This window comes from Rhinoderma darwinii, chromosome 1 (genome assembly GCF_050947455.1).
Source record: "Rhinoderma darwinii isolate aRhiDar2 chromosome 1, aRhiDar2.hap1, whole genome shotgun sequence".
NCBI classification, from domain to species: Eukaryota; Metazoa; Chordata; class Amphibia; order Anura; family Rhinodermatidae; genus Rhinoderma; species Rhinoderma darwinii.
Window position 1 is genome coordinate 200243640 of NC_134687.1, and position 21725 is coordinate 200265364.

The 21725-nt window shown below is 41.2% G+C and overlaps 2 protein-coding genes across 3 annotated transcripts in view; one reads left to right on the top strand and one right to left on the bottom strand.

Annotated features, from left to right (window-relative positions):
- Window positions 1–15070, top strand: part of LOC142758666 (putative E3 ubiquitin-protein ligase HERC6) — a 77135-nt gene extending 62065 nt beyond the window's left edge. For both annotated transcript variants that reach the window (XM_075860720.1, XM_075860719.1), the window contains exons 19-23: window positions 430–496; window positions 2885–2955; window positions 5090–5273; window positions 8909–9011; window positions 14700–15070. In XM_075860720.1, the coding sequence (XP_075716835.1) occupies window positions 430–496; window positions 2885–2955; window positions 5090–5273; window positions 8909–9011; window positions 14700–14911 (637 nt within the window). In that variant the 3' untranslated portion in view covers window positions 14912–15070. The remainder of the gene's footprint in view (window positions 1–429; window positions 497–2884; window positions 2956–5089; window positions 5274–8908; window positions 9012–14699) is intronic.
- A 6063-nt stretch (window positions 15071–21133) lies between these two features.
- On the bottom strand, window positions 21134–21459 carry PIGY (phosphatidylinositol glycan anchor biosynthesis class Y). Its single transcript, XM_075849794.1, has one exon. The coding sequence runs from the start codon at window positions 21369–21371 to the stop codon at window positions 21156–21158; it is 216 nt and encodes a 71-aa protein (XP_075705909.1). The 5' UTR covers window positions 21372–21459; the 3' UTR covers window positions 21134–21155.
- Between the last annotated feature and the right edge of the window lie 266 nt (window positions 21460–21725).

Consider the following 21725-nt stretch of genomic DNA (forward strand, 5'->3'; position numbering starts at 1 on the left):
TGTGCATCCATTCCCATTCCTCCGAATAATTTGCCTGTGTATAGAAACACACCGCAAACTTTGAGGTCTCAGCTCATGATCGTATTTTCAACATATATGAATAACAAAGTCGCAGCAGTTTTAGTGTAAAGGGTTGTAAAGCATTAGAAAAACATGGCTGCTTACTTCTAGAAACAGCGCCAAACACCTGTCCACGTATTGTGCTTTGTAAAGCAGCTCATCTCCCATAATGTGAATGGGGTTGCACTGCAATACCACACACAACCTGTAGAAAGGTGTGGCACTGTTTTTGGAAGAGAGTAGTCACGTTTTTCTAATCCTGGATAACTCCTTTAACTGAACACTATTTCCTAAAAGTACAGAACCCTTTAAAGACCCTTAATAAACATATTTCACATCAAGTATTGGGTTAACTATAACTATTTTTAGGAGTATGCAGTGTTTATTGGATGCTGAAAATGAAAAGGATGTGGAGAGCCTAGATCTATATTTTACTGTAAGTATAATACAATTACAAAATAAGGAATTAGTAATGTAATGCTGACAAACGCAAGAGGACAGTCAACAAGCTCTGTGAAGCCATTGCCCTGGTAAAATTCAAATGAAGAACCTTAATGCTAACCACTGAGCCACCGTGCTAACCACTGAGCCACTGTGCCAGCTAATCAGAGTACATGAGTCATTAGCATTTTCATAATGGGTGGGAAATGATGCAAAAGTCACTTAAAGGGAACCTGTCACCAGCATTTCACCTATTGAACTCTCGTCTCCTATAATAGGAGTTGCACAGCAAGGGTCCACACGCAGCATAAATACTGCAGATTTTCCGCAACGTATTTCATTGCAGAAAATCCACAGCGTATTACAATAGCAGCTAAGTGGATGAGATTTGAACGAATCTCATTCACATTCTGCGTAAAACATCCACTGAAAAATCGTCCATAAATTGACCTGTAGTGCATTTTTTTGATCCGCAGCATGTCAATTTGTGCTGAAGAATCGCTGTTTTTTTGTTGCGGGTTTTCCCATTGAATGCAATGGGAGGTAAGACCTGCAACAAATAGCAGATGTTTCGATTTTTGCGGGGGAAAAGCTGCAATTCTTCCATGAAAATCACTACTCAGAAAAAAAAACTTTATTTATGTGTAAAATGAATAAAACATTTGATACTCACGGCGCAGTCATTGTGATAGTGACACTTTCCTCTGTTTTCCGTCCTGGTGGGCCCCAAGTGACACTCGCATTAAAGAGGCTCTGTCACCAGATTTTGCAACCCCTATCTGCTATTGCAGCAGATAGGCGCTGCAATGTAGATTACAGTAACGTTTTTATTTTTAAAAAACGAGCATTTTTGGCCAAGTTATGACCATTTTCGTATTTATGCAAATGAGGCTTGCAAAAGTACAACTGGGCGTGTTTAAAAGTAAAAGTCCAACTGGGCGTGTATTAGGTGCGTACATCAGGGCGTGTTTACTACTTTTACTAGCTGGGCGTTGTGTATAGAAGTATCATCCACTTCTCTTCACAACGCCAGAAAAATAAAAACGTTACTGTAATCTACATTGCAGCGCCGATCTGCTGCAATAGCAGATAGGGGTTGCAAAATCTGGTGACAGAGCCTCTTTAAGCTGTGTGAGCAGCAGTAGGTTAGGACAGGTTTTCATTCAATTTCAAAATCAAAGATATTAAAGGGGGTTGTCTCATAACAAAATACCCATTTTTTATTGGAACCACAGTGACCATCAGTAGAACGCCATGAAGTGGGAAATACAGTATTACATGGCAGCCATACAGATGGCTCTAGTCTGTCAAAGTGGGAGCTGCTCTTACAGCATCTCTCCATTCTGGCTCATAGAAGGGGTCCTGCGTTTTTGCCACAGAGGAATGTCTGCTACTTTCAATGGAATTGCTGCAGAAATTTTCTGCAGCAATTCCGTTGTGTGTGGACAAGTCCTTAGGGTATGTTCACACGGCCAAATTTCAGACGTATACGAGGCGTATTATGCCTCGTTTTACGTCTGAAAATATGGCTACAATACGTCGGCAAACATCTGCCCATTCATTTGAATGGGTTTGCCGACGTACTGTGCAGACGACCTGTTATTTACGAGTCGTCGTTTGACAGCTGTCAAACGACGACCCGTAAATTTACTGCCTCGGCAAAGAAGTGCAGGACACTTCTTTGCCACGTAATTTGAGCCGTTCTTCATTGAAATCAATGAAGCACGGCTCAAGGTTTACGAGCGTCTCAGACGCCTCGTAAATTACGAGGAGGAGCTTTTACGTGTGAAACGAGGCAGCTGTTAACAGTCTGTCTTTTCACACGTAACTGCCTCTCAGCGTGTGAACATACCCTTACTGTTACACATAAAAGGGTTTTAAGAAGTTCTGAAAGAATGTCTTCTGAAATATATAGGTATATATTTATCAAGGCAAATACTCCAGCTTTCTGGACAACCCATTAAATAAAGCTTTACTACCTGATAAATATGTCTAGGCCACTTACAATAATCCCACTAGTAACTCGGACGCTTGATGCAATAACCTTGACATTCCGTGCAATCTCTCAGAATAAAAACTAGTCGGCTTCCCAATAAGCACATTATATTTTTCGTGGCCACAAAGACCTAAGCATATAACCATGTGGCCCAGTCAGCTCCCTCGCTCTTCCATTACATCACAGCTATAATCATATTAAGGGATTCATACCAGCTCTGGGGATTCATGTTTCACAATGTCAGGAGTGTAAATGGATTGTGGTTATTTCTGTAGGCGGCATCTGCACCTATACAATGGTTAGATATGCACAGCTGGCCCACTGAAAACGTTCTTATCTGGAGTTTTATATAAGGTATTAACATGTCATACTGATATATACTTACAGCTGCACTGGGAAAACCAAAATATAGAAGTCATCCCCAATGGAGCAAACGAGCGTGTGACCAATTTAAACAAGTATGTATAAAGTGACCCTGTCTTTTTAAATTACAGCACCTAATGTATATAGCGGGGCTTTTGCTGGATTATCTATTGGGATCAAAGGGCCACTGAACCTACGTTAAAAAACTGCATCTTACAAAAAGAGCTACTAATAGGATTCACACATATGTACGCAAATATGATAGGGCAGACATTTTCGGGATTTCCTATCAGTCATCCCATTAACAAGCACTATATTTGGCCATAGACCGATAACTACCAGCCGATTCATGCTGAATTCCCACATGTGCGATCGCTCAGTCCAGAGGCCCCCTACACGTGAAATTGCAGTCCTTTTATCCCAAGTGTGCTTTACAGTACTGTACTTCAATATATTGGCTATGCAGTCTTAATAACGGACTCCCACTACTTAACGCTTTATGACCTTAGGTGTTTTAAGCCTTGATGCCCAGAGCAAAATGTTACCTTTTAGATTGCTGCAATTTTTTATTTTTTTTTGCAGGACACATTGGGCTTACTTATTATTTTAAATTCAAGCTGATGTCAATTCATTTTGTAGGTGATATTTAGAGAAAAATGGTCTGAAATAATTTTTTCATGTTTTATTTTCAGGTAGTTTAAAATTAACCCAAAAAATGAATTCTCTTATTTTCTGTTACACAGCAATGGCAAATATATATACATTGTGTAATGTATGACATCGCTATAGTGCCGGAAACAAAGACCTTATATTAGCATTAAATGTATCTCCCACTCTTAGCTTTAGACACAGCGTCTGTACATGGATAATAATCATCCAAGGGCAGATATTTTTAGGTGAAAACACAAAAAGAATTAGGGCCATGATGACTATATACTAATTGATTAAACTACACATTTCAATAAAGAAAAAGACCAGAAAAGTGTTCTAAACACATAGGAACGCCTATATTGTCCTCTTACCAACCATCTGACAATATAACATCAAGCTGGTTGGCATGTTTAGTACCTTTGAAAAAGTAAGCGAGCAGTGGCCGGAGGGGAGAGCCGGCTGCCAGACAAGCAAACTATTCATTTCTCCGTCCAGAGCATTTATTGCAGAGCGCTCAATGAGAACGGTTTAGGGTATGTGCACACACACTAATTACGGACGAAAATAGCGCCTCAATAGCGTTGACAAACATCTGCCCATTGAAAGCAATGGGCTCACGTTTGTCTGTTCACACGAGGCGTATATTTACGCGCCGCTGTCAAATGATGACGCGTAAATAGACGCCCGCGTCAAAGAAGTGACCTGTCACTTCTTTGGGCGTAATTGGAGCCGTTATTCATTGACTACAATGAAAAGCAGCGCCAATTACGTCCGTAATGGACGCGGCGTTCAAGCGATTGCACATGCCGTTACGGCTGAAATTACGGGGATGTTTCCTCCTGAAAACATCCCCGTAATTTCAGCCGTTACGGACGCTGTCGTGTGAACATACCCTTACACAATACCGTATGTGTCCATGTCTCTTGCTGTATTAGTTCTGGCGATTGGTCACGTGATTACTAGGTGCATGGTAGGGATTAAACCTGATAGGTCTTTGCAGACCCAGATCAGCTCTATAATGTTAGCAAAGAGGCACAATTTCCCCGGTAACTGTTGTGTCCCATCGTTTTAACGGGGAAAAACAGCACTGCATTCAACGCTTTGGAGCCTCTGGTCTAAGCGTTAACAAAGCCTAATGGGGGACACAATAAAGTAAAAATAAAATAGTAAGAAGAAAAACCTAATAGAAGTTCTAGTGCCATTAACAACAGTCTAAAACAATACATCAACTATATTAAAAAGACCGTAACAGAAGGGGAATCCACAATCAATCTTTATTGTAATACAACTTTATACAATTAAAATATAAAAAGTGTGAAAGAGAAACTTTTTTTTCTCATTTTCCCCTATAACCCAAGACAGGAAAATAATTCTATAAAAAAATAGTACAAATATAAAGCCCCATGGATCATGGTGAAAAAAAGATTAAAAGCAATTACTGATAACTTAATACGAATAGTTATAACTGTCTAACCTGCATGTACTAAAAAGAAAGTCGTTTATTTGATATAGCAGATAATAAACACATGTTACTTTATACCACTCTCTATTAATTATATATTTTTGTATATCTTAAAGGCACAACTACGTCAATAAATGTTTGGAGTACATTTTCAACACATCAGTGCTAGAGACATTCGAAGAGTTCAGAAAAGGTCTCTACAAAGTCTGCGACAAAGATATTATTTTATTTTTACAGCCGGATGAACTGATGAATCTTGTCGCTGGTCACACTAATTATGACTGGACCGTATTTGAAAAGGTAAATGCTGGTACATTGTGTATACTACAGCCCCCAGAGCTTTGACTGAACAAGACTAACAGACAAAAAAAAAATACACTTTAACCCCTTAGAGACACAGCCAGTTTTGGCCTTGTGGACACGGCCCATTTATTCAAATCAGACATGTGTCTCTTTATGTGGTAATAACTTTGGAATGGTTTATACTTATCCAAGCGATTTGGGGATTGTTTTATCGTCACACATTTTGCGTGAATTTGAAAAATTTTGCATTTTTGTAAATTTAAATGTATCTGCTTGTAAGACCGATAGTAATACCACACAAAAAAGTTACTAGTTTACATTTCCCATATGTCTACTTTAGATTGCCATTATTTTTTAAACGTACTTCTATTTTTCTAGGATGTTACAAGGCTTAGAACTTTAGCAGCAATTTCTCAAATTTTCAAGAAAATGAGGAGCCTATATATTAGAAACACTCCATTTTAAAAACTGTACCCCTCAAAGTATTCAAAACAGAATTTAGAAAGTTTCTTAACCCTTTAGGCGTTTCACAGCATTTAAAGCAAATTGGAGGTATGATTTACAAATTAAATTTTTTTAATCCATTCTAATAATTACACTACCTACATAGTGCAATACATTAGAGCTGTCAGTGTCCCACTGACAGACAGCCTATTAGGCCTTGCCTCTGAAAGGGCCTAATAACCTTCCCCACTTGGCAGACTAGGAGGCCACTGTTAGGTCGCAAGGTTTCAATCAGCTACAAACCACCTAGATGCCGCGACCACGGCATCTATGCGGTTAATTGGCGGGGATCGGAGCTAGCGCCGATCCCCGCTGTTACAGCGCGGTGTCACAGCTGGTGATGGCTTGGGTTCAGCTTTACATACAGTTACATGCTGGTGCACTAAGTCATTAGCTGCAACAACGTAATTGTACGTGGTGCATCGCTAAGGGGTTAACTGCTCTAACCCTAGTTGACAATCTGGCCGTTTAACTACTTAAATGCCACAGTCAATAGCGACCGCGGCATTTAAACCGTTAGAAGGAGGGAAGTGGCCCCCTCTGATAGCCCAACGGCCCCCCCGTGATGCTTTTGAGGGGCGCCGATGGTTGTCATGGCAGCCCGGGGGCCTAGTGAAGGCCCCCAAGTCTGCCTTCTCCCTGCCTCTGCTAAGCCATGCCTCCGGCAGGGCTTACCGGGCGCCTGTAAAAATGACAACATTGGTATTGCAGTGTATTGTATTGTACCAGCGATCTAACGATAACTGTTTTAAGTCCCCTAGGGGGATTAATAAAAGGTGTAAAAAAATGTACATACATTTTTCAGGAGTGTTAAAAAAATATAAAAAATTAAAAAACAACCCTTTTCCCATTTTTCTCCAAGCACAATATAAAAAATAATAAACAAAATTGGTATCGCCGTGTCCGTAAAAGTCCGAACTATTACAATATACCATTATTTAACTCACACGGTGAACGGTGTAAATAAATAAATGAATTGAAAACACCAGAATTGTTGTTTTCTGGTTCCGTTAGCGCTAAAATAAAGTGTAAGAAAAAGTGATCAAAAAATCATATGTACCAAAAAATGGTACCAATATAAACTACAGCTCGTCCGGCAAAAAATAACACACCGCACAATCGACGAAAAATTACGGCTCTCAGAATGTGGTGACACAAAACTATTTTTTTTTAACAAACAGTTTTTTCTTTGTAAAAGTAGTCAAATATAAAAAAATGATTTAATGTTCGTATCACCGTAATTGTATTGAGCTGCAGAATAAAGTTAAGTTGTCGTTTTTACCGCACGGTGAAAGCTGTAAAAACGAAACCCAAAAAATAATGCAGTAATTGAGGATTTTTCCAATGCCAATAGAAATTGCAACTCCCCCCGCAGAAAATAAGCCCACACACCACTCTACAGATGAAGAAATTAAAAAGTTATGGCTCTTGAAAGGCAGGGAGTAAAAACGAAAAATGTCTGGGTCTTTAAAGAGTTAATATAGTCCTTCTGTGACAAGAATAACGCCGTATAGTGTTCCATCACATCTGTACCGCTTTCTATTTCTTCAAATAAAACATCAGAGGTTATAAAGTTTGTCACCAAAATGCAGTTTTTCTCTGTCATTGGACCAGTCATTATAGAATCATATGATAAATATATTTCGCTCTATGTGACTGATTTTCTTCCAGTAACTAACACTACAGCTGTCCTGAGCTTTTTTAATCAATTTTACAAAATGGCTGCCGATGAATATTTATTAGGGCATCCACCCTTGACCATCCCTCTTAGAATACAGGATTTAGCATCTGATAGGTTGATCATGTCAACTGAGATATTATGCTGAATCTAATTGGCAGAGCCCTTATTGCAACTCCAAGCATTAGACTTAGGCCTCATGCACACGACTGTATTTTTTCCCACCCGTAAACCTAGCTACGCCTCTGGTAACCACATTTCCTTTCTTGGCTGTTGCCCCATGCACACGAACGTATTTTTTTATTGTCCGTAAATACTGCCGTATATACGGGTCCGGTGTCACACGTATTCGACCCGTTTTGCACCAGTATTTACGGACCCGTGCCCGTAAATATGGGTCCGGTTTCACCCGTATTCCACCCGTATTTACGGGCACGTTTTTGGCGGCAAAATAGCACTGCACTAATCGGCAGCCCCTTCTCTCTATCAGTGCAGGATAGAGAGAAGGGACAGCCCTTTCTGTAATAAAAGTTAAAGAAATTCATACTTACCCGGCAGTTGTCTTGGTGACGCGTCCCTCTCTTCACATCCAGCCCGACATCCCTGGATGACGCGGCAGTCCATGTGACCGCTGCAGCCTGTGATTGGCTGCAGCGGTCACATGGGCTGAAACGTCATCCAGGACGTTGGGCCGGATGTCGAGAGGGACGCGTCACCAAGGCAACGGGCGGGAGACCGGACTGGAGGAAGTAGGAAGTTCTCGGTAAGTATGAACGTCTTTTATTTTTATTTTTTACAGGTTGCTCTTTATTCTGATCGGTAGTCACTGTCCAGGGTGCTGAAAGAGTTACTGCCGATCATTTAACTCTTTCAGCTCCCTGGACAGTGACTATTTACTGACGTCGCTTAGCAACGCTGCACACATGTAGCCACCCGTCATTACGGGAGCTCCATAGACTTCTATGGACTGTCCGTGCCGTTATTACGGCCTGAAATAGGACATGTTCTATCTTTTTCAACGGCACGGGCACCTTCCCGTAAGAAAACGGGAAGGTACCCGTGGCCAATAGAAGTCTATGAGCCCGTTATTACGGGTCGTAATTACGACCCGTAATAACGGGAGTTTTTACGGTCGTGTGCATGAGGCCTTATTCAGACATAAGCAGACCTTTCAGACTTCTTCACTTCAAAGATAAAGATACTAAAAATAGTACAAATAAAGTAAAAGATATTATGTAACTGAATGTCCACAAGGGCATTTATAATCAACTAATATAGATACAGGCCAAAAATTGGTGACAGATACACTCAAAGGGCTTATGTACATGGCTTGTGCAGAGTTCCTACTATATACTCTGTGTACCACTGTATGGTGCCTCCATACGGCACTGTATAATGATAATATACTGTATATATGCAAACAGATAAATCTTTTTTTTCCTCTCTGCAGAATACCACTTACATGGGCATGTATTGTCCCATCCACCCAACTATCATTATGTTTTGGAAAGTTTTCCACAAACTACCACTGGAAAAAAAGAAAGCATTTCTCTGTAAGTATATCAATATAACAGTGTTTCACTGATCTGTTAAAATTAGTTTATTTACAAGTATCACACTAAACCCATATGATGTTATATACCATTTTTAATTACTCTCCTTATGTCTGACTTAATAGCAATATATATACCGTATATATATTGTTTAGGCAACCAGTAGATCAAGATCTGCTGATAGATCCTTGATAGGTCCTTAGTAGATGACTCTTAAAGAGGCTCTGTCACCAGATTTTGCAACCCCTATCTGCTATTGCAGCAGATAGGCGCTGCAATGTAGATTACAGTAACGTTTTTATTTTTAAAAAAACGAGCATTTTTGGCCAAGTTATGACCATTTTTGTAGTTATGCAAATGAGGCTTGCAAAAGTCCAAGTGGGTGTGTTTAAAAGTAAAAGTCCAAGTGGGCGTGTATTATGTGCGTACATCGGGGCGTTTTTAATACTTTTACTAGCTGGGCGCTCTGAAGAGAAGTAACATCCTCTTCTCTTCAGAACGCCCAGCTTCTGACAGTGCAGATCTGTGACGTCACTCACAGGTCCTGCATCGTGACGGCCACATCGGCACCAGAGGCTACAGTTGATTCTGCAGCAGCATCAGCGTTTGCAGGTAAGTCGATGTTACTTCTCTTCAGAGCGCCCAGCTAGTAAAAGTATTAAAAACGCCCCGATGTACGCACATAATACACGCCCACTTGGACTTTTACTTTTAAACACACCCAATTGGACTTTTGCAAGCCTCATTTGCATAACTACAAAAATGGTCATAACTTGGCCAAAAATGCTCGTTTTTTAAAAATAAAAACGTTACTGTAATCTACATTGCAGCGCCTATCTGCTGCAATAGCAGATAGGGGTTGCAAAATCTGGTGACAGAGCCTCTTTAACCCCTTCCCGCTGTGGCCACTTTTGAACTTCCTGACAGAGCCCATTTTTCAAATCTGACATGTCACTTTATGTGGTAATAACTTGGGAAGGCTTTTATCTATCCAAGCGATTCTGAGATTGTTTTCTCGTGACACATTGGACTTTATTAAATTTGCAAGAATTAGAATTTTTTTTTTAATTTTTATGTATCTGCTTGAAAAACCGATAGTTACACCATACAAAATAGTTACTAGTTAATATTTCCCACATGTCTACTTTATGTTTGCATCGTTTTTTTAACGTCATTTTATTTTTCTGGGACTTAGAACTTTAGCAGCAATTTCTCACATTTTCAAGAACATTTCAAAAGGCTATTTCTTCATGGACTAGTTCAGTTCTGAAGTGGTTTTGAGGGCCCTATATATTAGAAATCCCCCATAAATCACCCCATTTTAAAAACGGCACCCCTCAAAGTATTGAAAACAGCATTCAGAAAGTTTCTTAACCCTTTAGGCGTTTCATAAGAATTAAAGCAAAGTAGAGGTGAAATGTACAAATTACATTTTTTTTTGCAGAAATTCACTTTTAATTAATTTTTTTCTATAACGCAGAAGGTTTTACAAGAGAAATGCAACTCAATATTTATTGCCCAGATTCTGCAGTTTTTAGAAATATCCCACATGTGGCCCTAGTGTGGTAATGGACTGAAACACAGGCCTCAGAATCAAAGGAGCACCTCGTGGATTTTATGGCCTTCTTTTTATTAGATCATATTTTAGGCACCATGTCAGGTTTGAATAAGTCTTGTGATTCCAAAGGAAACACCCCAAAAAAGACCCCATTTTGGAAACTAGACCCCACAAGGAATTAATCTAAGGGTGTAGTGAGCATTTTGAACTCACAGTTGTTTCATAGACTTTATTACAATTTGGACGTGAAAAAAAATGTTTTTACATTTTTACAATAAGATGTCGTTTTAGCTAACAAAAAAAAAATTGTTTCCACAATGAATAAAGAAAAAGTAGACCCTAATATTTGTAAAGCAACTTCTCCAGAGTACGGAAATACCCCATATGTGGTCATTAACTGCTGTTTGGTCCCACGGCAGAGCTTAGAAGGGAAGGAGCGCTATTTGGCTTTTGAGCGCAGATTTTGCTGGATTGGTTTCTTGGCACCATGTCGCGTTTGCAAAGGCCCTGTGAGACCAAAACAGTGAAATTCCCTAAAAGTTACTCCATTTGGGAAACTACACACCTTGAGGAATTTATCTAAGGATGTAGTGAGCATTTTGACCCCACAGGTGTTTCATAGATTTTATTAGAATTGGGCAGTGAACATAAAAATATATTTTTTCCCAATAAGATGTAGCTTTAGCTCAAAAAGGAGAAAAGGCACACCAACATTTGTAAAGAAATTTCTCCCGAGTACGGCAACACCTTATATGTAGTCATAAATTGCTGTTTTGGCACACAGTAGTGCTCAGAAGGGAAGGAGCGCTATTTGAATTTTGTAGTGTAGATTTTGATGGATTTGTTTCTGGGCGCTATGCCGCATTTGCAAAGCCCCTGTGGAACAAAAACAGTGGAAACCCCCCAGAAGTGACCCCATTTTGGAAACTACACCCCTCAAGGTATTCACCTAGGGGTGTAGTGAGCATGTTAGGCCTGCAGGTGTTTTCCAGAAATTAGTATGCACTCGATGTTGCACAGTGAAAATGGGATTTTTTCCATAGATATGTCAATATGTGGTGCCCAGCTTGTGCCACCATAACAAGACAGCTCTCTAATTATTATGCTGTTCCTGCTTTTAGAAACACTGTACATGTGGCCCTAATCTTTTGCCTTGACGATCGACAGGGCTCAGGAGTGAGAGAGTACCATGTGAAATTGAGGCCTAATTTGGCAACTTGGTTCACAATTGCAGAGGCTCTGATGTGAAATAATAAAAGAAACCCCCAAATAGTTACCCCCATTTTGGAAACTACACCCTCAAGGCTTTATTAAAGTGTATCTAAACGTTTGATAAACTTCTGACATGTCATAGTGACATTGTAAACCTAAAAAAGAACCTCAAACAGCAGAACAAGGGAGCCCCCACTATACCATAGCACAACCTAAAAGCACAAAAAGCACAGGGAACATAACACCCAGAATAAATAGAAGAAATATGCATCTACCACGTATCAAAAAATATAAATCTTTATTAATAATAAATAACAATACATGGTATCACATAAATATATAGATGAACATAATAGAAAAGGTCATAAACGAAGAGCATCAGTGGTATAGATGTAATAATACCCAGAGGTAAACAGAACAACCCATCTCAAACCAACAATGTCCCATACTCCAGATCATCATGAAATGCAAAGCATGACTGACTAAGCAGCAATAGCCAGAAAGTCAAATATAAACCTTATAGGTACGTATAAAAGATGATAGATGTACATCAAGTATGACCCCAAAACAGCAATGAAAATAATAAATTAAATGTAAGCTGAAAAAAGTCATCACCAGAATATAGTTATAAATAAACTGTACCTAAAGACATGGTAGTAGGAGGAGGGCACGTAGGGAGATGTGGCACAAGAAACGCCTCGACGCGCGTTTCGCCTAAGACCGGCTTCGAGCCTCCTGACGAAGCCGGTCTTAGGCGAAACATGTGATACCATGTATTGTTATTTATTATTAATAAAGATTTCTATTTTTTGATACGTGGTAGATGCATATTTCTTCTATTTATTCTGGGTGTTATGTTCCCTGTGCTTTTAGGTTGTTCTATGTCATAGTGACATGTCATAAGTTTGGATTGGTGGGGGTCCGAGCATTGAGACCCCCACCAATCGCTAGAACGAAGCAGCTGAAGTCAAACGTTTAGCTACACTTTAAGGGGTGTAGTGAGCATTTTCACCCCACAGGTCTTTTCCATAAATGAATGCGCTGCGGATGGTGCAAAGTAAAAATAGCAATTTTCCCTGGATATGCCATTTCAGTGGCAAATATGTTGTGCCCAGTTTGTGCGACTGGAGACATACACCCCAAAAATTGTTAAAAGGGTTCTCCCTGGTTTGGTGAAGCCATATATGTGGAAGGAAACTGTTGTTTGGGCACACTGTAGGGTTCAGAAGGGAGGGAGCGCCATTTGGCTCTTGAAGCGTGGATATTGCTTGGTAGTAGTTTCGTTTGGAGTTTTACTGGTATTTTAGTTTATAATGTGGGGGTACATGTAATCTGTGCGGAGAACATCAGGGGCATAGTCAGGTGGTATAATAATGGGGTAAAATAATCCATAGATGTGTATGCACAACTGCATATTTTTTTCTATTTCCTGACTTATTAGAGCCTTAACTAATTTAATTTTTTCATAGACATAGTGGTATGAGGGCTGTTTTTTTGCGGGACGAGCTGCAGTTATTATTGGTACCAGTTTGGGGTACATGTGACTTTTTGATCACTTTTTATCCTATTTTTTTGGGAGGTCAAGTGACCAAAAAACTGCAATTCTGGCATTGTTTTTTCGTTTTTTTTAAACAGCGTTCACCATTCATTGTAAATTACATAGAACAGAGGAAAACAGTGATCCAGCGCCAGGTAATTTAAAAGGAAACAGCGTTCCAATTTTATTTGAAGACATCCTCAAAATTCCATATGCGAGGGTGGTTAGCAATAATGGTTTTGCCTATGTGTTTTGGACAATGCTTGTGTCCTTATTCATGGCTTAATTGATAAGCCATGAATAAGGACTCAAGCGTTGTACGTATGAATTTTTTTTTTCTACCTGCTATTTTTCGGAGTGGACATTTCAGCCGAAAAACTGCACCACAATTTGCATTGCGCTTTTTCAGGCAGAATTCCTTGCCGCGCTGTGTATTTTTAGGTAACGTATCCGCCATGTGTGAACATACCCTTAGGCTCCATGCACAGGACCGTGCCCGCAATCACGGCCCGCGATTGCGGGCACGGCCGGCCGCCGACTGACAGCCGCATTTTCGGGCTGTGCTCCCATACAAAGCATGGGAGCACGGCCCGCAAAATAACGGACATGTTCCATAATTCCCGGAACATTTCCGCGGCACGGACACCCTTCCGTAGTGCTACGGAAAGGTGTCCGCGTTCAATGAAAGTGAATGGGTCCGTTTTTGCGGACCGCGATTGCGGTCCGCAAAAATGGAGGTTTTTTACGGTCGTGTGCATGGGGCCTAAGGTGGTTAAAATCAGTGGGTTCTGTCAGACAGCATTGGTGCGACCATTTTTTTTGTTGTTCTGTTCCGATGAAGCAGAATGGATAGAATGTGAACGAAACCTTAGTTCTTCTTTTGAAACATGCTGTGTTTCTACTTCATTTTTTTTGAGAAAACATTTACGAATTGAGAATTGTAACATGTATGTTTGTGAAAAATCGACAGCATCACCTTGTATAAGTATAGTGTATGGCCTAGACAGGGTCGCTTCATTGCTATGTGAAAAAAATACTTTTTCATCAGGGTAAATCTTAAAAACGTATTATTACCGTAGATCTGTGCATCACCAAGCTTGCCTACCCCTGCTGTATTGCATACAGCACATATTCCGTTCTAAAAAGACCCCTAGTGGTATAAATGATTCATTACAACTACATGCTGCTATTGCAAGAGATACTTCCTTTTTGCTTTTACTTGTGATGTATAACGTCTAGTCTGGCCTTTCCTATGCAAAACTGGCGCAGAGAATGTGCTGATATTATTGACCTTCTAGGTCCGCAGGGTACCATGCAGGCTAAAGTCATGTAGTTAGTATATAATCCTAAAATTAATCTTCTAATCTAATCTTTGTTTCAGATTTTCTAACGGGAAATGACAAAGTCTCAGTGTACGGGATGCAGAATACCTTTATGAAGGTCACCTTGTTTGGCGTCCCAAATGAAAGTTATCTTCCCGAGGCAAATACCTGCTCTCAGCTTCTACTCCTTCCGGAATACTCAAACAAGGAGGTGCTACGCAAAAAGCTTCTTCTGGCTTTGGGGAACAACAAGGGGTTTGAAAAAAAATAGAAAACCTGGTCCGCAACATTTCTTGTAACAATTGGTCAATGTCAGCACAGATAAGATGTCCTGCTTAAACTCTGTGTCCTCTGTCTTGCATTACTCCATGATTTCTTGCGTACATCTAGATTGAATTGAAGTAAATTCATTAAACTAAGCATTAAAAGATGTAAATTGTGTGAGATATATATTTCCCTCTACAAATAATGACTTTGGTAAGCAAATACCTGATCACACTTTGAACCGAAGAAGTTAAAGGGGTTCTCCTGGATAGATGTAGAACTTCTTTTTTTACAAACATCCTACCGCAAATCCCTCTTATACTTCAAAAATGACTAAATAACGTCTCATGAAGACAACACTATCCACATTCCTAGGGCATCTATGGGCCAGAACAAAGAGCCGCTCTGAAAAAGTGTTTCTGGTTCTAGTGAATTCGAGACGTCCTTGTATTACATCGGAATGGCCGCCATATACTACTACATTTGTGCCTGGCTGGCCATTGCTTTGCCCGGAAAACTCAGTTGTTTGACAGGAGTGCCGCATACTGAAAGGGTCGTCGCTGATAAGACAACTCCTTAGGCCTGATTAACACGAGCGTGTTCGGTCCGTGATATACGGTCCGTACTTCGGCCACATTTCCCCGGACCGTACACAGTGCAGGGAGCCGGGCTCCTAGCATCATAGTTATGTACAACTCTAGGTGCCCTTGCCTCTCCGCAGTACTACTGTCTCGTACTGAAAACATGATTACAGTACGGGACAGTTGTCCTGCAGCGAGGCAGGGACTCCTAGCGTCGTACATAACTATGATGCTAGGAGCCCGGCTCCCTGCACTGTGTACGGTCCAGGGAAATGCGGCCGACACACGGACCAAGCGCGCGTGTGCGTCTCCTTAAGGACCGAGGCGTTTTTCACTCCCTGCTTTCCAAGAGCCATACAATTCCCAGTCAAAAGAGCGATGTGAGGGATTATTGTTTGCGGGAGGAGTTCTATTTTCTAATGGCACCATTTAAAGTACCATAAAATGTACTGGGAAATGGGAAAAAAATTCTGTGCTTGCTGAAATTTGAAAAAAAATTGAATTCCTACATTGTTTTTTGGTTTTCGTTTTTACGGCTTTTACCGTGCGGTAAAAACGACAGCTTAGCTTTATTCTGCAGCTCTATGCGATTACGGTGATACTAAATTTACATAGGTTTTTCTGTATTTTATTACTGTAAAAAAAAAAGAAAAACTTTTTGTAAAAAGAAATAAATGTTTTGTTTCATGTTTCACCACATTCTGAGAGACATAACTTTTTTTATTGTTCCGTCGATTGAGCGGTCTAAGGGCTTATTTTTTGCAGGACGAGCTGTAGTTTTCATTGGTACATACAACTTTTTAATCGCTTTTAATTAAAAAAAATTTGTGAGCCAAGGTGACAAAAAAACAGCAATTTTGGGGTTTTCAATTTTTTGTTCACCATGCGAGTTAAATTATGGTATATTGTAGTAGTTAAAGAGGCTCTGTCACCAGATTTTGCAACCCCTATCTGCTATTGCAGCAGATAGGCGCTGCAATGTAGATTACAGTAACGTTTTTATTTAAAAAAAACGAGCATTTTTGGCCAAGTTATGACCATTTTTGTAGTTATGCAAATGAGGCTTGCAAAAGTCCAAGTGGGCGTGTATTATGTGCGTACATCGGGGCGTTTTTAATACTTTCACTAGCTGGGCGCTCTGATGAGAAGTAACATCCTCTTCTCTTCAGAACGCCCAGCTTGTGACAGTGCAGATCTGTGACGTCACTCACAGGTCCTGCATCGTGACGGCCACATCGGCACCAGAGGCTACAGTTGATTCTGCAGCAGCATCAGCGTTTGCAGGTAAGTCGATCTTACTTGCAAACGCTGATGCTGCTGCAGAATCAACTGTAGCCTCTGGTGCCGATGTGGCCGTCACGATGCAGGACCTGTGAGTGACGTCACAGATCTGCACTGTCAGAAGCTGGGCGTTCTGAAGAGAAGAGGATGTTACTTCTCTTCACAGCGCCCAGCTAGTAAAAGTATTAAAAACGCCCCGATGTACGCACATAATACACGCCCACTTGGACTTTTACTTTTAAACACACCCACTTGGACTTTTGCAAGCCTCATTTGCATAATTACAAAAATGGTCATAATTTGGCCAAAAATGCTCGTTTTTTAAAAATAAAAACGTTACTGTAATCTACATTGCAGCGCCTATCTGCTGCAATAGCAGATAGGGGCTGCAAAATCTGGTGACAGAGCCTCTTTAAGACTTTTACAGATGAAGAGATACCAGTTTTGTTTATTTTTTACATTACTCTAGAAGCAATTTTTAATTTATTAACTGTATTATTCACTGTGCCAGAGACACAGATTAACAGAGGCAGACCTAGGCGCCTTCATTAGGCACCTGGGTTGCCATGACAACCACTGGCACGCCCCCCTGATCGCAGCATGGGGGCACCAATGAGCTGTCGAAAGGGGGCCACCCCCCTCTTTTCAACGGCTCAGATGCTGCACCGATTGACCGCAGCATTGGAGGGGTTGAATGGCCAGCGGTGCTACAGGGGTTGGATTGTCCTATAGAGCTTTTTTTTTCACATTCTGGACATCAGATCATAGGGCATTATTAAAAAAAAACATCCAAGCGGAAATCTAGCCTGACCAATCAGAGCTCAGCATTAATTTCTCAAACTGCGAAGGAGAACAACCACTTTAAGGGTATGTTCACACGTAGTCAACAAAAACTTCTGAAAAGCCAGAGCTGTTTTCAAGGGAAAACAGACCCTGCTTTTCAGACGTTTTTTTACCAGCTCGCATTTTTCGCGGCGTTTTCAACGTCCGTTTTTGGAGCTGTTTTCATTGGAGTCTATGAGAAACCAGCTCCAAAAACGTCCAAAGAAGTGTCCTGCACTTCTTTTTACGAGGCGTAATTTTACGCGTCGTAATTGCCGTACGACGCGTAAAATTACGCGTCGTGTGGACAATACAGCGTTCTACCCATAGAAAGTAATGGGCAGATGTTTGACGACGTATTTGAGACGTATTTCCAGACGTAAAACGAGGCAAAATACGCCTCGTATACGTCTGAAATTTGGCCGTGTGAACATACCCTAACAGTCCAGCACCCATGTGATGTGAATGCAGCTCCTATTTTATAGGACGTTTGGGAAATCCACTCTCCCTGTAATACACATGACTCTTTACACCATGTTCACAACTGACATCAAGCTGCACATCCACAGACGAAATCTGTGTGTCAGCCTCAGAATTCTGCCACAGATCCTCTAGTAACGAGCATAGGCAAATCCGACACTATGGCCCATGTGCGAAAAAAATATGTGAACCCGCTGACTCCACAGCCTTAGGCAGAGTTCAATCGGGGCAGACACGCTGCGTAAAAGCACACAGCATATTCGCCCTGTGCGCCACAGGGAATTCCGGGTGAAAAATTGCACCAAACTGTGGTGCAGTTTTTTTGCCCGGAATGTCTGCTGCGAAAAACTGAAGAACTTACACGTTTCATCCCAAGAGACGGCTGCAGCCTGTGAATTTTTGTTTTTTTTAGTTACGTTTTTTGCGGCAGAATCTGTCAACCTCCCGTAAAAAAAGCAAATGCTATTTTTTGCGGGTTTTACCTTCCCATTAAATTCAATGGGGAAAACCCACAACAAATAAGCGCATTTACGCAAATAAAATTGACGTGCCACTGAATAAAGTTACGAACCGCAGGTCAATTTCTGAGCAGTATTTCCTCTCACTATTTACGCAGCATGTGGATAAGATTTGTTTTATCTCATCCACTTTGCTGCTACTATATTAGCTGTGGATTTTCCGCAGCTAATTCCGTTGCGGAAAATCCGCAGTGTTTACGCAGTGTGTGAACTGACCCTTGTGTTTTCCCACAATATCAAAATTATGGCATACAGCTAGGATATACCATAACTGACTGAGCGGAGGAGTTCCAGCCTAAAGACCCCAGAACGAAGAGGCCACAGCACTTGTAGACTGCAGACTAAACAAAAGTGTTCTCTAAAAAGTGATACTTTTGAGCAAGCACAGTTAGGGTATGTGCACACACACTAATTACGTCCGTAATTGACGGACGTATTTCGGCCGCAAGTACTGGACCAAACAGTGCAGGGAGCCGGGCTCCTAGCGTCGTACTTATGTACGACGCTAGGAGTCCCTGCCGGACAACTGTCCCGTACTGAAAACATGTTTACAGTACGGGACAGTTGTCCTGCAGCGAGGCAGGGACTCCTAGCATCGTACATAACTATGATGCTAGGAACCCGGCTCCCTGCACTGTGTTCGGTCCGGGACTTGCGGCCGAAATACGTCCGTCAATTACGGACGTAATTAGTGTGTGCACATACCCTTAGGCTGGGTTCACACACACTATTTACGGACGTAATTCGGGCGAATTACGTCCGAAAATTCGGCTCAAAAGCGTCGGCAAACATCTGCCCATTCATTAGAATGGGTCTCACGATGTTCTGTGCCGACGGTCATTTTTTTTTTTACGCGCCGCTGTCAAAAGGCGGCGCGTAAAAATGACGCCCGCGTTAAAGAAGTGCCTGTCACTTCTTCAGATGTAAATGGAGCCGTTTTCCATGGACACCATGGAAAAACAGCTCCAATTACGTCTGTAATGGACGCAGCGAAAGACGCCTGCATGTGCCATTACGTCTGAAATGACGGAGCGGTTTTCTCCTGAAAACAGCACCGTAATTTCAGCCGTAACGGACGCTGCCGTGTGAACATACCCTAAAGATACTGCAACTCCCTTAAAGGCTATGTAAATGTTTGAAAGGGTTTTGATTTAAAAAAAAAACAAAAAAAAACGGTTTTAGTGTGTTAATAAACTTTGTAAATACATTTTATTAAAAATGTTTACTTTTTGAGATACAGCTGCTCTGTATTCTCTATACAGAACAGCTGTATCGTTCGCTCTTCACGGAATTCATCAGCCCTGCCTACCTGACTGGTTCAGTGGCAACAGGTCCTGCGTGTCTCTGACTTAGTTACAATAGTTTACAGGTGGACCCTGTGTCAGAGACACGCAGAACCCACTGTCACTGAACCAGTCACATCCACGGGACGGATGGATTCAGTGAATTGTGAATGATACAGCTGCTCTGTAGAGAATACAGAGCAGCTGTATCTCAAAAAGTAAAAATAATTTTTAATAAAATGCATTTACGTTTATTAACTCACACACTCCTTTAAAAAAAAAACACTTGAAACATTTACATAGCCTTTAAATGAGACGGTGTGGCAATTCTCTGCACCACTTCTGTTTAGGAGCGACACTGTGCAGAGAAAACGACAAAAGGGTCACAGCACCTTAATTGTAGGGATCGAGGTGTCTGGCCATCCCAGCAATATGTCCTAACCTGCTATGGTTAGAAAACTCCTTTTAATGATCAAATTCTGCCTGATTTATACAGGTCCCAATGGGTTTAAAAGTATAAATAGTAATAAACAGTATACTTTCTTATAAATGTTATGCATGGAGCGCCCCTTATGGTGGCTGTGAAGGGAGCAGAGGATTTGGAGTGAAGTATCAGGAAGAAAAAAAAAAGCGCTCCGACTATTATAAAATTATATTATGCAACCAATTTGATAAAACAAAATGATGGATACACTTATGGGATAGGTCATCAGTATATGATTGGTGGGGGCCAGACATCCTGTTCCAGCTGCCTCTGGACGTTATACAGTGGTCTGTGTCTGAAGCAGTTGGCTCCGTACACTGTATAGCGGCCGTGCTGGAACTCTGCTCCTATTCACTTGAATAGAAGCAGAGCTGTAATACTGGAGCACGTCCGCTATACTGTGACAGGAGCATTCTGCTTCCAGGCATAGACACCCGGTGGCCGGAGGCAGCTGGTACAGCTGATCGTGCAGGGTCCGGGTTTCGGACCCCCACCGATCATATAATGATGACCTATCCTGTGGATAGATCATCAGTATGAAAAATCACCACATGCCCAGACAACCCCTGTAAAGTTCGTGGTGGTCCCCCTTGCCTGCAGGGCCCCTGTGCTGCTGTAGCAGTAGTATGTCTGTCCATGGATAAATGTATAGAATTCCATATTACATAATTACTTGTAAACTGGAGTATTTATTACGCAAGAAAAATAAGTCACAATTGTGACTTGTTTCCCAAAAAAAAAAAAAGTTTACTTCTGAATCGATTCCACTCTGAAATCACATGCGGAAATATCACGGGGCAGTTTAATTATGCCTGAAAAGCTTGAGTCCCATCCATGTCCACAGATGAAAAAACACATAGACGGGTAAAGTGATGGGGAGCAGCAGACTGTAGAAACACACACTTGACGTGCTGGTACATCCCTGGGGGAAATCACTGTCCACTGAGGCCGAATAAAAAATTCCACATAGCGACACGAGAGGCACGAGCACAGTCAGTGTGGGGAAGGACAGGAACATGTCCGCAGGGTTGTCAGTCACGTCACCCCAGGAGATTACTGCGGGGCCTGATCAGATTCCTTTGACTTCTGCTCTATGTGAATCCTCCTTGCATCCTGCGGAATCAGATTGGGAATCCCGTCCACTATAGGATAAGCGATGCCTAGCTCATCATTAACGAGTTCATTCGTAGATTCGGAAAACCTAAAATAGAAATAAAAGGCTTTTATTAAAACATGCCCGGTTTTTCATGAATACCATTTTGCTTCCATACTCTGTAGTATAACAGAATACCTTTAGCTCTACCTCATAAAATTATGCAGTAAATATAGTACATGAAGTTGGGCTACATGGGGGACCCCCTAAGCTTGATGG